Source organism: Microcaecilia unicolor, chromosome 1 (genome assembly GCF_901765095.1).
Source record: "Microcaecilia unicolor chromosome 1, aMicUni1.1, whole genome shotgun sequence".
NCBI lineage: Eukaryota > Metazoa > Chordata > Amphibia > Gymnophiona > Siphonopidae > Microcaecilia > Microcaecilia unicolor.
This window is the reverse complement of record NC_044031.1, coordinates 95,997,082-96,011,885: the sequence shown is the minus strand read 5'-3', so window position 1 is coordinate 96,011,885 and position 14,804 is coordinate 95,997,082. Positions and strand designations below refer to the sequence as shown.

The following is a 14,804-nucleotide window of genomic DNA, read 5'->3' as shown; positions in this document are numbered from 1 at the left end:
TACTGCCAACTCCAGACTTCGCGCCTTCTGTCTCGCTGCACCCTACGCCTGGAATAAACTTCCTGAGCCCCTACGTCTTGCCCCATCCTTGGCCACCTTTAAATCTAGACTGAAAGCCCACCTCTTTAACATTGCTTTTGACTCGTAACCACTTGTAACCACTCGCCTCCACCTACCCTCCTCTCTTCCTTCCCGTCCACATTAATTGATTTGATTTGCTTACTTTATTTATTTTTTGTCTATTAGTTTGTAAGCTCTTTGAGCAGGGACTGTCTTTCTTCTATGTTTGTGCAGCGCTGCGTATGCCTTGTAGCGCTATAGAAATGCTAAATAGTAGTAGTAGTAGTAGTGTGCGTTAAATGCTACATGGTCCATAGGTATAAAGTAGGACATATAGCATTTACTGCACGGTAATTTTGTGAGGATTTTTTTTACAAAAGCGCAGTAGCATTTTTAACGCACACTAATGATTAGCATGTGCCTCTAGCGTTTAGCACACGCTTATTTTTAGCACTCGCTAAAATCGCTACCACTCCTTTGTAAAAGGACCCCTTAATGCATGCTAAACTGTAGTAAAATGGCTCCTTAATCTAATAACAAGGTTTCACCAACCACTTGCATGTTGACTCTTAACTTTTAAGAAAGCATAGAAAAGAGCAAGAGTATCTCAGTGAAAGAGATGTCAAACTAACACAGACTTTTTCTACTATTCTTATTAATGCCCACAGTATAGTCAAAGCAATCAATGGTTGCAGGCACAAAGGGTGATCAATAAGCTGACTCTTTCTTTAGCTCATCATTAGGAGTTAGCCAGTTTGTGTAGATACTGTAGGAGGGAGATAGTACTGGGAACAGCACAGAAAAATGGCTCCCCAATGCTCAATCGTAAAAAGATGCAAAGATGTGCATGCTGTTTGAACGCAATTAAGGCGGAGAAACATGCCTGGTGCACGTGCACAAGAGTTTTGCAATAAGCACAGCTCTTGTACACATGTGCCAGGCAAACCTGGAAGCAAAGCACACATCTGCACCATTCTGTGCTTTAAATATATGGTTTTCAATTTTCTTTTCACCTGAAATGTTTATATATAAGCGCAGAAAACAGGCGCCAATGTGTGCTTTCACTTTCGGGTTTGCTCTGGCTTGCACACATTTTTCTCTTACTACTAGCGCTTAGAGGATTGGATGGGCTTCTTTCTGCTTTCAAATTAAATAAAAAATGCCGGCTTTTAAAGAAAAAAATCCTGGGAAATCCTCTCTTCAAACACTCCATCGCATGCTCCAATCTGGCGTTAGGTTTTCAGCGGTAAGGGCAGCTTTGTTTTGTGTGCTGTTCTCTGAGCATTGGGAGGGAATAGGAAATGGCCTCATTAACATCTGTTTGACTACATTTGCATTCTATTTCCACTAATCTTTGGCATGCACTTGCAGGCTTATTTTTGAAAGAGAAGGGTGCCCATCTTTCGAGACAAATCGGGAGATGGGCGTCCTTCTCCCAGGGTCGCCCAAATCAGCATAATTGAAAGCCGATTTTGGGCGTCCTCAACTGCTTTCCGTCGCGGGGACGACCAAAGTTCGAGGGGGTGTGTGGCGGGACTGGGGCATGCCTAACATATGGGTGTCCTCGACCGATAATGGAAAAAAGAAGGGCGTCCCTGACGAGCACTTGGGCGACTTTACTTGGTCCATTTTTACTTACGACCAAGTCTCAAAAAGGTGCACGAACTGACCAGATGACTACCGTAGGGAATTGGGGATAATCTCCTCTTACTCCCCCAGTGGTCACTAACCCCCTCCCACCCTAAAAAAACTTTAAAAATATTTTTTGCCAGCCTCAAATGTCATACCCAGCTCCCTGACAGCAATATGCAGGTCTCTGGAGCAGTTTTAGTGGGTGCAGTGCACTTCAGGCAGGCGGACCCTGGCCCCCCCCCCCCCACCTGTTACACTTGTGGTGGTAAATGTGAGCCCTTTAAAACCCACCAGAAACCCACTGTACCCACATGTAGGTGCCCCCCTTCACCCCTTAGAGCTATGATAGTGTTGAACAGTTGTGGGGAGTGGGTTTTGGGGGGGGGGTTGGGGGGCTCAGCACCCAAGGTAAGGGAGCTATGCACCTGGGAGCAATTTCTGAAGTCCACTGCAGTGCCCCCTAGGTTGCCTGGTTGGTGTCTTGGCATGTCAGGGGGACCAGTGCACTACGAATGCTGGCTCCTCCCACAACCAAATGGCTTGGATTTGGTCATTTCTGAGATGGGCGTCCTCGGTTTCCATTATCGCCGAAAATCGGGGATGACCATCTCTAAGGTCGACCTAAATTTCGCGATTTGGGCGTCCCCAAAAGTATTATCGAAATGAAAGATGGATGCCCATCTTTTTTCGATAATACGGGTTTCCCCGCCCCTTCGCCGGGACGTTCTGCGAGGACGTCCTCAGGAAAACTTGGGCGCCCCTTTCGATTATGCCCCTCATTGTCTCCTGTGCTAGAGCCTTCTGCGTATTGTGCTCTCACTAATGCTGGTGCTAGTCCAGTGCTAATTGTCTTCAGTGCCAAAGTTAGGTTTTGAGTATTGGCCCATCAGTGAGAGAGAAAGAGAAGTCAAATTAGGTTATTCCTGAAGTCATAACAAGATCCCAGAGTGTCTAGTCTTAGAGGTAAATGAACAGGCAAGGCACACTAAGGGGCCCTTTTACTAAGCTGCGTAGGCGCCTACGCATGCCCAATGCACATCAATTCAGAATTATTGCCCGGCTACCGCATGGCCCGGGCGGTAATTTCATTTTTTACGTGTGTCCACTACGCGTGCAGGAAAATAAGTTTTATTTTCTAGCACACAATGGAAACCGGGCAGTAATTGTCATTCTGCGTGTGTAGACGATTACCGCATGGTTACCGCGTGATACCTTACCGCTAAGTCAATGGGACCCAAAATGGATGCGCCAATTTTTATTTTGCCGCACGTCCATTTTTGGCAAAAATTTTTAAAAGGCCTTTTTTACAGGCGTGCTGAAAAATGAATCTGCGTGCGCCCAAAACATGCAGCTACACTAGCGCAGCCCATTTTTCAGTGCACCTTAGTAAAAGGACCCGTAAAGTACTAGATTCCTAGTTTTTCTCACCGTGGTTTGGTCCAGCATAGTAATTCATAAACGAGTTCTTCCTGTGATCTGGTTAAGCTGGAGTGCTAATGCTTAAATACCACAGATGGAAGGATTCTTGCTTTTTCTTAAATTATAAAAACAAAACAAAAGACAAACCTCTGACCCTTTCTCATGCCAACTTTAAATTTTTATTTTGTACTGCCAAATTATTTGACTATTATTTGGCATATCTACAAACATTTTCCACCAATGCTGGGGTGGGGCCAATAATGCCCCAAGAGGAACTGACTACAGAAATAAGTGATATGCGTTTCATTCCACTTTCAAAGCCATTTGAATAAATGTGCTCAAAATTCAAATGGAATACATTTCATGCTCATTTGTGAGAAAGTTCAATGAGGACGACATGATGAAGAGGTTCTTTTTCTTGCATATGGTTAGAAATTACTTATGAAACGTCAGCTGTTGAATTTGGCAGAGCTCAGCCAGTTCAGTGCATCAGCAGTGAGCTGGCTACACACAGCCTATCTTCTTTAGGACCTTGAATGCGAAGCTTCTTGACCATATGGCCAATAATTTGTGGTTTTACACATTCACAAGCAGGAGAAGAGACAAGATTCCAACTGTATATACAGGACGCAAAGGGGTAAATTCTATATATGGCGCCAAAAACAAATCGGCTCCGAAAAAAGCTCTATTCTATAAAACACACTTAAAGTTAGGCATGGTTTGTAGAATAGCGCTTATGTCAGGGAATCGCGCCTAACTTTAGGCATGGCCATTTGCAGCAACTAAAATGTGGTGCAAATACCTGCGTGGATGCCCTTATTCTCTAACTACATGCATAGCTTAAAGGAATGCCTCCGATCCGCCCATGACCCGCCTATTTCCATACCCTCCTTGGTCCGTGTTTCAAGATGGGACGTGCGCATCCTGCGCCTAAATTTATATGTGTATATTTCAATTAAATCTGTTTAATGCCAATAATTGCTTGTTAAATAGTCAATTATCAGTGCTAATTAGCTCATAGTGCAAATTGGGTGCACACAAATTTTAGTGACTTTTATACAGTTAGGGGGAAAATGTCCAGTACCTGCATATTAAAGAATTGTATGACATCATTCCTTGTGTAGTAGTCTGCAAATTAAAGGAGTAAACGTTTTTTTGAACTATGAGGAAGGGAAATTAAATATACTTTCTGAGTACTTCGTAAAACTTCATAAATTCCCTTTCTAAGAATGGTAGCCAATAACTTTCTGTGCTTCATAGATTCTGGCTTCTTCTTCTGGAGGAGTAGCTTAATGGTTAGAAAAGTGGGCTGAGATCCAGGGGACCTGGTTCAAATCCCAATGCAGTTCCTTGTGATCTTGAGCAAATGACTTAACCTTCCATTGCCTCAGGTACAAAATAGGCACTGTGAGCCCTTCAGGGACAGAAAAATAACCTACTCTACCTGACTGTACACTGCTTTGATAGCTTTCGGGCTTGTAGGTGTTATATAAATAATTATTTTCATTTAGTCCATGTGGGAAATGGGAATGAGAGCACATCAATACACACTAAAGGTGTCTGGACCCTATTTGCTAAACTGCAGTAAGATACCCCACATTGAAAGGACAATTCCATAATGGGGCATCTACAATTAGGTGCCTGGTAGCAGTAGGCACCTACTTTCCATTATAGAATACTAGCATAACTGGGTATATATGATTTAGATGCTTAGTAACGAGCACTTATTCCAGCCAAAGAGCTGATATGTTAGTGCCTAAGTGCTGCAGATACCCGTGTAACATAAACTATTGTGACACCTTAGTGAAGGGAGAGTGGAACCAGCTCGGATATTGCCCAGATACAGCTGTGAGACGCAGTGACGATACAGCTATAAGTTAAGTGATCCCAGCACGTTTTTGTATTTGAGTGCTAGGAGGCATGGAATAAAAGCTAGGAGGTTTTTTTAGCCCATGATGATTAGGTAGAAGCTCCCTAAGTTGAAGTCCAACGAAGGAGTATTCTACCCGTATTTGAGGCTTTTTCCTCCAATTCAAAATGTTGACACACTGATAGTAGAACATAAGAGGAGCGTATTGATTGAGGAAAGATTGTTAGTTTTCTACACTCTAAAAGCTCTATTTTGTTAAATTTAGTTCACTGCATAAGATAATAACATCTCTCCAGTATTTAACCCAAGTTGTCCTAGAGATAACATGAAAATATTGAATACCAGGGACAAAGGTGATCCTTGAAGGACTCCACATCCACGTGACCAGTATCTAGAAAACTCTTTATTCTGATGTACACAGTAACTACGGTTCCTCAAAAAATCAGTGAACCAATTAAACACGGATCCTGACAATATCTGCCAACCTAGCAACTAATAAGGCATGATTGACAGCATCAAACGCTGCTGAAATATCAAACTGTAATAAGATGATCTGTCTCCCAGCACTCAATATCTTCTTCTCATAAGAAATCATTACCAAAAGAAGCATTTCAGTGCTGTGAGCAGGTCTAAATTCAAATTGAGAAGAATGTAAACAAGAAAATTATCTTAGTAAAAAGAGATGTACTTGCAATAGGGCGATAACTTGAAGACAGAGAAAGATTGACAGTATTGCTTTTAGGTATTGGTATCAATACAATTTTTCCCATGTCAAATGGTAAAGAACCAGATATCAATAGAGAATTCAATTCAACTGTTAGCCATTGCAATTACCCCCAGATTCTATAAATGGCGCACAAATTTACTCATGCATAATTGCACACTATCCTGAGTTGCACATGTTACTAAACTGGCTAACGAGCCTATCAGCGCCAATGATTGAGTGCCAACAATTACTGGCATTAATTGGCGACAATTTGGATTTGCGCATTTATCATGTGACACGCTTTTCTATAAAGATCCGCATTCAAATCTTCTAATGTGCAACTCAAAGGGGGTGAGGCCATGAGCTGTTCAGAAGTGTTCATAAAGATGCATACAGTATTAATACCATGGATCTGTGCCTAACGTACACGTCAGGATTTACTCCAGGTTTCAGTTGGTGTAAATCCTCACACCCCAAGTATGGCACAGAAATTGGCTCTATGTGCTATTTCTATAAACTGTGTGCAACTCATTTAGCAGCCCTTTTACTGAAGGGTTGCTACATGGCAACCCGGAACTGCCGCCGTCGGTAGTTCCGACTCGAGCCATTTCCGGTGCTACGGAAAATAATTCCATAATTTCTGGAGCGGTGCTAACCCGGCGGTAATTGTGCCCAGTTTTTGCTGGGTTACCGCGGCAGCCCTTACCACCATCTCAACGGGTGGCGGTAAGTGTTCCCCCTGTATGGCCATGCAGTAAGAATAATCTTACCACATGAACATGTCTCTTTTGGAGACTTTTTACCTGCTGCGGTAAAAAGGGCCCTGGTGTGTGGCAAAAACAGCCTCCGTTTTTTCAGCTCCATGAACTGAATCTAGTTCTATATATGATATTTTCCTGCCCCAGCCTATACATATTTTGAGTGAGGATAAATTATTTTTGATATTCCACAAATCACAGACAAGGGAGGGCAGTTTTCAAATGGCCAATTTATGAAGGTATTTACCCATGTAAACAGCTTTGAAAACTGGCCTCTTAGAAGGTTTGTGGTTATACAAAGGGAGCCTACTAGTATTAGGTAGCAGCCTGAAGCTGGGGTTCCCCTGAACTTTTCATTAATGATGCAAATGGTACATGTCACTGTTGATATTTACAACATTCCATAAATATAACATTAGACTTATTCATCAGTTGTCAAGTTTAATATTAATGTTTACAAAATGTAATTAGTGACATATTCCACTTGCATCATTAGTGGAGAGGTTGATGATTGGATAATAGAAGACACTCCACTCCTTGCAATTTTTGGTGTTCCCTACACTTTCCCATGTAGACCGAGTGTGTCATGTATGTTTTATGCTGCTTCTCAAGGGATGATGTCGTTACCTGTATCCATTCTTTGTTGGAGTCTTCCCCTGGAGTCCATCCATTTTCTGGATAGTTCAATCGTGACCTTTCTGAAGACCAGTTGGTGTTATACTGGGAGGAGACGATGATCTGGTCAGAATGAATTTCTCCAGATTCCATACCTAATGGCTCCATACACTGGAAATCTGGAAAAGAAACATGATTCATAGCTAGCTTATTATTTTGGAGTAAAAGTCTGAGCATGTCCACTCACAAAAATACAACCCAATTTATTTACTGCTTATTAGGGATGGGCAGCCAGAAAATTTTCATTTTGTGTTGTTTCCTGTGTTGTTTAGGGGAATTTCATTTTATTTGGGTGAATAAAATAAAATAGTGACCACTATTTCAGATAGAGGGCACACTCTTTTCTTGACAGTGCATGCGTCATGGTTCCACCCACAGGAACAACTGTGCGCCATTTTTGAAACAGTGAACCCTCTTTCCACATAGCAGTGTGTGCCAATATAAGTGAATGACCAAACATGAAATGTTATGGTTTTTTTCTGTAGCAACATGCAATGACATAGGATATGCCTTTGACATGTCCTATATCATTGCAAACAAAATATCATCCCTACTGCTTATGTTTTGCTCTCCCCAACTACCACAGGAAAAGTTCGTTGTAGCAATTATTAAATTAACATTTTGGAAGCGTTATGTAAGGTTCTTTCACTGTCCTCTAAAGTAGCAGCGCCTCCTATTCACAGGAAGGTAAAAATATTGCCATGAGTGGAAGGAAAACTTTTTTATAATAAAGAAAAGAAACCATTAGGGCCATTTCCCTTGAACACTTATACAAAACATAATCTTGATTTCTCTTTCTTCTATCTCCCTCCTCTTTGTCATGTTTCCGATTACCTTTTACATACTATTTTAGAAGGCCTTAAGTGATGACGTGGGGAACGAGAAGGGTAAGAGGTATTAAAAGAGGGCCCTAAGATCCCATGGACCATGATACAGGTCTCCTTACTTTGTCTAAAGAGGGCATGATGTAAGAAAAGAGACCCAAGCAACCCTTCTTCAGAAATCAAAGCCTCATCTCCTTAGCCAAGGCAAAACTGCATGCTGTCATGAACAGGAGACAACACTGCTGCTTTCAGGATTGCTTAAGAGTGGAAAACAGAGATAAGACAGCCCTTCCGATTGATCAGTTATGACAGTCAAACAGAGCCAGTCACGTAGGAGAACATATTTTCACCAGCTGCATGAGAATACACAGGCACCAGCGGTCACAGCTGACGCAAAAGAGTTTTTGAAGAATAAATTAGAAGTGCATTTCACTTTCTGTCAAACAGAATTTCTCTTCTCTTAAAATTAGTATGAGGAGCCCTGTTTCTAATGACTAATTATTATACAATTGTTTTCTTTTTCTCTATATATGCACACAGGAAATATTCACTTTGTGTGTGTGTCTGAACATGTGTGTTTATATAGCAGAAGAGATAAATTAAACCGCCTGTTTACTAATCCACGCTAGCAGCTGCCGTGCAGCAATGCCGACACAGCCCGTTCAAAGTGAATGGGTTGCATTGGCATTAGCGCACAGCTTAGTAAACAGTGGGGTAAATGTTGCCTGTGTGTATGCATAGTAATGATTCCACTAACTTACAACTTACTGTGCATATTAAAATGCAGAAACTGTGAATCTGTCAGAGCCAACGATGAACACTCCATTTCCCCACTTGTAAGTCAGTGGCATCAATTGCAGCATATCTTTTGGGTTGTGCTACGCTATCTGGTTGAATGCACTTAGCTTGGAAGATCCCAGTTGCACCCACGGTGACCTATATTAGGTATAGTGCTGCCACCTCATCTTTTTCCACAGGTGACAGCCCTTCAAAAAGCATATTTAATTTCAAGAAAATTACAGAAGTTAGAATCTTTTTTTTTTGCCATTGCTGTTTTTTTTTACTGTGTAGTAGTACCTGAGAAGGGCTGAAATAGCCTTAAAAAAGGTTCTTCAACAGGAAAAAGAAATTGTGGAAGGAAATGCGTATGTTTCAACAGGAAGCTGACTTTATTTTAGAAAACAGGCTTTTTAATTTAAGGCTTTCTTTCATTTTTCATACAGCTCCCGGTGTGCTGAGGTACATGAGAGAGAATTTCTCCATGGGGTGCTGCAGGAATGCTGAGCACTGACCTTCAGATGCACTGTTCTGTAAGACACTGTAGTTAGCAGAAAATCCCTCTTTTGCAATCGCACTGTCTGTATAAAAAACCATTGAAAGGATGCCGGTTGAGGAGCGAATACGTCCTGGCGTGTTCTGTCCACAGTAGCGTCCGATGTGAGGCCCAACTAGAAACAAACAAGAACACTGTTATAATGTGAAGAATAATAAATCTTACCACGATACATGTGCATGTCTGTAGCAGTAACTAAATAACAAATCTCAGAACCACCCATGCGCCTCTCATAGCCACATCCCTTTTGAGTTGTATGCAATGAAATGTAGGCACTAATGTTATAGAATAGTGACTAGGGCAGAACCACGCGCAAATTAATTCCAATTAATGATTATTTACTACTCATTAACTAATTAATTCACAGGTGCATCTGCCCTGAGCACCCAAATTTGCAAGCCCAACGTTAGGCAATCTATATAGAACCTGGAGGTGCACGAGTAACTGGCCACTTATGCATGCAAATGAGCTCTTATAGAATACCAATTAGCAAAAAAGTATGCACCATGATTTAGCAGTGTGTACTTTGCCAGTGGGTATCTGCCTAAGTGAAATTTGGGTGCATCGTGAGCTGAGCTCACAAGTACATGCAGAAATTATAGAATACTATCATTTTGGTATGTTCTAGCACATAGGAGGTATTCCTGTGACTTTATATGGTGACAAAATCAGGAGTCTGATTTTGTCACCATATAAAGTCTTTAGATGACAGCTTTGGTGGGAATGTTTTCACGACTTAATGGGACCCATGGGAGTCCCGTTAACCCTGTAACATGCTGCTTTCTACTGTTCACACCTTAAATATAGGTACATTTTAGCCACTTGCACTAGAGTTCTATAAAGGAAGGCAGCAATCCAGTTTTCTCTATAGAATAGGCTTCATAATTAGTGCCTATAGTAGGTGCCCTCCTATAGAATTACCCTCTATCCCCCTGATTCTTTAAGTCGCCAAAAATTGTGCGTGCAAATTTAGGTGTGGCCCCGATTTGCAAACACAAATTAATTGAATTAATGAGCCAGTGTTCTTAAGCCAATAATTGGCTTTTTAACAAGTAATTATTGGCATTAATTAGATTTAATTGGGGATTATGTGCATAAAGTTAGGCAAGGGATCCATGCCTACAATTTACACATGGCCCAAAAAAGGGAGCAGACATGGGAGGTCATGGGCATTACGGGGTGGATCGGGGGCATGGTTTTGAGTTCTGCATGTAATTATAGAATAATTGTGATCTGCACGTAAATTTAGGTGTGAGCATTTGCATCATATTTTCACTGGTGCAAATGGTGACGCCTACATTTACACGCGGCCTCTCCGCTTAAGCGTTAATTCTATAAACTGCGCTAAACTTTAGGCATGGCTTATAGAACACTGCTTGAGGGTTTTTTTCGGCGCTGATTTTTTTAGGTGTCATTTATAGAATCTAGCCCTACTAGCCGTTGAGCCTGTTAAAACGGGCTAGTATGGGGTTTTTCCAAGGCCCCCTCCCCTCGCCGCTGCAGGTCCCCCCCCCTGAGTCGCCGCCGCCGCCACCCCTCCACCCGGCCCGGGCCCTCTCTTCGCTATTGAACTTACGTTGCCGAAACGCAGCAGGCAGATCAGCAGAGCTCCCGTCGGCCTTCCTTCTCTGCCTGTGTCCCGCCCTCGTGTGACATAATGTTGGCAAGGGCAGGACACAGGCAGGGAAGGAAGGCCGACGGGAGCTCAGCTGATCTGCCTGTTGCGTGTCGGCGATGTAAGTTCAATATCGAAGAGAGTGCTCGGGCCGGGTGGAGGGGGGGCGGCGGTGGCGACCGGGTGGGGGAAGCGGTAGCGACGACGGCGGTTCCCTCCCTCCCTCCCCTTCACGCAGTTTCCCTCTGTCCCGCCCCCGTCATCACGTATTGACACGGGGGCGGGACAGAGAGAGAAGTCTCTACTGCGCATTTGCGGGTGAGTAAGGTCACTCGCCATTTATATGTTTGATATGCTTTCTTTTGCAGCTACCCAGGGTGTTTACCCTCTTTCTATAATCTTCAGTGGCCCTGTGACTGCAGTGTTTTCCAGGAACCACTTGCATTTTGCAGTCATGGCAGGAAATTCCAAGAAACTGCAATAGCTCACTGAAGATGTGAAACTGCGCCAAAGTAGCGGGAGTAATTTATTTTTGTTTTGTACCCACAATAATCTAATTTCAATTTTAGGAGTCATTCCATTCATATTACAATATATGGAGAAATCAAAACATCAACTAACACATAGCATATCATAAAGAAACATTTATTATTCAATTCAATATCAGTTAAATCAACAATAATATTCTTATTCCTAAGAAATAAATGCAATAATAATGGCAATATTCCCAAATAGTCACTCAATTTCAAATTATATTGTTACCTAATTAGAAATCAATTGCTATAAACCCCAAAGCAAACGTCACTCTTCCCGATCCTCTCGCAAGGGGCACAGTCTGCTGTAAAACTAAACCACACTAGAGGTGCATTAATGTTTATCAGAACATACTAAGCATTTGCGCATACTAACTGTATATTATGGATGTCTACATGGTTAGCATTCGCTAATTTTTAGCACACGCTAAAAATGCTAATGCACCTTAGTAAACCGGGCCCTATGTGACTTTGCAAAAGTGTACTTTACATGAAAAATAGTCCAAAATGCCTGGAAATGTGCAAAGCCAAAGAAGAGTGACCAAAATGAAAAAGGGGATGAAACTCATCTCATATGAGGAAAGACTAAAGAGGTTAGGGCTCTTCAACTTGGAAAAGAGGGGCTGAGGGTGGATATGATTGATGTCTATAAAATTCTGAGTGGTGTAGAACAAGTAGAAGTGAATTGATTTTTTACTCTTTCAAATAGTACAAAGACTAGGGAACACTCAATGAAATTATGTGGTAATACATTTAAAACAAATAGGAGGAATTATTTTTTTTACTCACCGAATAGCTAAGTTCTAAAACTCATTGCCAGAGGATGTTGTAACAATGGTTAGTGTATCTGGCTTTAAAAATGATTTGGACAAGTTCTTGGGGGGAAAGTCTATAGTCTGTTATTGAGGCAGACATGGGGAAGCCACTGCTTACACTGGGATTGATAACATGGAGTGTTGCTACTGTTTGGGTTTCTGCCAGGTACTTGTGATCTGGATTGACCACTGTTGGAAGCAGGATACTGGTCTAACCCAATGTGGCTATTCTAATGTTTAAGTGTTTTTGTACTTTTCTTCATTAAAAGTGCAATTTTACAAACTCACTTCACAAAAGTATACTTGGCTTTGGTAAAGTTTCACATGAAGTCTGCTTTGCATAAAGATTTATGTAAACTTGGCATTAATGAGCTGATGTAATGCAAAATCCTACATAGGAACCTATTAATACATAAAAGTGAGAAAGTAAATTTTCCAAAAATGTTTTATGAGTCGGTTCTAGTGGTGGCACAAACAAATTAAAAGGCCATCAGCCTGAATTGGAAGTCCTTCTGAATACCCTCTCCTGGGGAGACCTCAACTTCCTGCTGGCCTAGTGAGCTCAACACACCCCCCTCTGCCCCAGCCCCAAAGTGGAACTGAAATGTTTTTAAACTCCCTGAAGCCCCACCTATTAGCAAGGTGAAAATGAGAGCAGTGCCACCCCCTATTCTTGTCCCTCTTCTGCCTGGCACTTCATCTTGCTCCCAATCACTCTTGCCCCACTCTATATCATAATCTTGTCAGCTGATTCTTAGCTGTAATACCATGAGCCTACTCTTAAGGGTTAGATGGCACAGTTTTGATATAGGCAGCTGCTGTACCAGGAGTAAGTAAGGATTGCTCCTGCCTCCATTGCTCCCTGCACCCCTTGGAGTAAGAATGGGTGCTGGTGGGAAGGGGATAGGAGTAATGGGGGTTCATACTGACCCTCAGTTTAATTTTGTTAAGGGGCAGGGCTTTGAGGAGGCTGTGGAGGAGGGCATTAGGCCTATTGTGTTACCAGGGAGTGGAGGTCATCCTATAAGGGGGGGGGGCCTCCAATTTGGGCATATGTGAAGTTTAGCGAAGGATGCAAATGAACCATACGTTCATATCTTTCAGAAGTATTTCTCAGAAATGAGTGCTAATCACAAACATTTTCACCACAGGAAGGAGAAGGGTAAAAAGTTATGACTAATAGAATACAAAACCCTCCTCTATATTTTACAATCATCCAGCCCTCTCCCATATCAGATATGACCCTCCTAGACACCATACAAAGGTAACCCAACTCTGCAAACTTCATTGTTAACCTCAAACCAAAATTATTTATACCGCCCACAGAAGCTTATTTACTCAAGTTGCTCAGCTTTAGTCCTCAAGGGCCATAGAATTTTTCTCAGAGAAATCAATATTTGCAAATTAACCCTGTTCTAAGACCAAGTATATATGACTATAGCTGATGCGCATTCACTGCTGATATCTTGAAACAGGACTGCTTGAAATCCTGGAGGACTGAGCTTGAGAATTTCTGGGTTACATTTTCTTTCTTATCATATATTCATCACCTTGGCAGCTGCATCTTCACTAGCGTAATTTCCTGCCACTTCTTTTCCCTCACTGTCTTGCACTGCAGACTGCTTACTAGCTTCTCAAATAAACCGAGAACACATTTCTGTTTAGCAGTTTTGAAAGTCTTCTTGCCAAGCTGTTGCTATCATTATTAAACCAAGTCATTTTGGGGGTATGCTATGATGATCCTCATCAGAATCCCATGCAAACATCCCACAGATAGATGTAAAACAAGAATACAGCACATAAGAATGTAAGCATTGCCCAAGATCCATCAAGGCCAGTGTCCCGTTGTCATCGGTAATCATTCAGAACCTTTTGGATCCCAAGAGAATCAAATCTTTTCCTTGTAACTTCTTCCTAGGAAAAGCTTCCTCAAGTCATCTGGGATTCTGTCCTTTCCTTTCAGCCACAAATTTCACAATTATCTAAGACCTCTTTTTTCCTGTTTTGTCAGCTGCAGAAGTCTTGCAAAGTCACTGCTTGAACTCTCGGCAGCCATTTTGATGCAGCGCCGGAAGCAAAGCAGGTCTGCAGGCGCGCCGGGCAGGAAAGAGAGGGCTCTTTCCTGCCCCAAAGAGGCCACTAGACCACCGGGTCCTACAATAAGGTACAGGAGGGAAGGGGAGGGGATGTGAATGGAGTCATGTAGGTGGAGGGAGGCTGGAAAAAAGATTGTTGAGGGGATATACATGGAGGGAGAGAGAGGGCATCTGGCTTTCTTGGGGGGGGGGGGTCAAGGTGAAAGGGGGTGGGGGTGTGACAGGGGGTGGACTGGGGTGATATTTTGTGTCCTCTTTTTTCTCATGGCAGATATGGTAACCCTATGCCAAGATCCATTTTTGTGCACTGTCTCCAGATATGGAATCTAAAATTGTGCACCCATGTTTACTTCTACTACTACTATTACTACTACAAATCATTTCTATAGCACTACCAGTTGTACACAGTGCTTCACAATTGAACATGAAGAAAAGACAGTTCCTGCTCAAAAGAGCTTACAATCTAAA

The 14,804-nt window shown here is 42.2% G+C and overlaps 1 protein-coding gene across 1 annotated transcript in view; it reads right to left on the bottom strand.

Annotated features, from left to right (window-relative positions):
• NRP1 (neuropilin 1) overlaps positions 1 to 14,804 on the bottom strand; it is a 323,789-nt gene that overhangs the window by 167,250 nt on the left and 141,735 nt on the right. Inside the window, exons 6-7 of the mRNA XM_030199076.1 lie at positions 9,237 to 9,392; positions 7,073 to 7,239 (exon numbers count right to left, since the gene is read on the bottom strand). Coding sequence (XP_030054936.1) covers positions 7,073 to 7,239; positions 9,237 to 9,392 — 323 coding nt within the window. The remainder of the gene's footprint in view (positions 1 to 7,072; positions 7,240 to 9,236; positions 9,393 to 14,804) is intronic.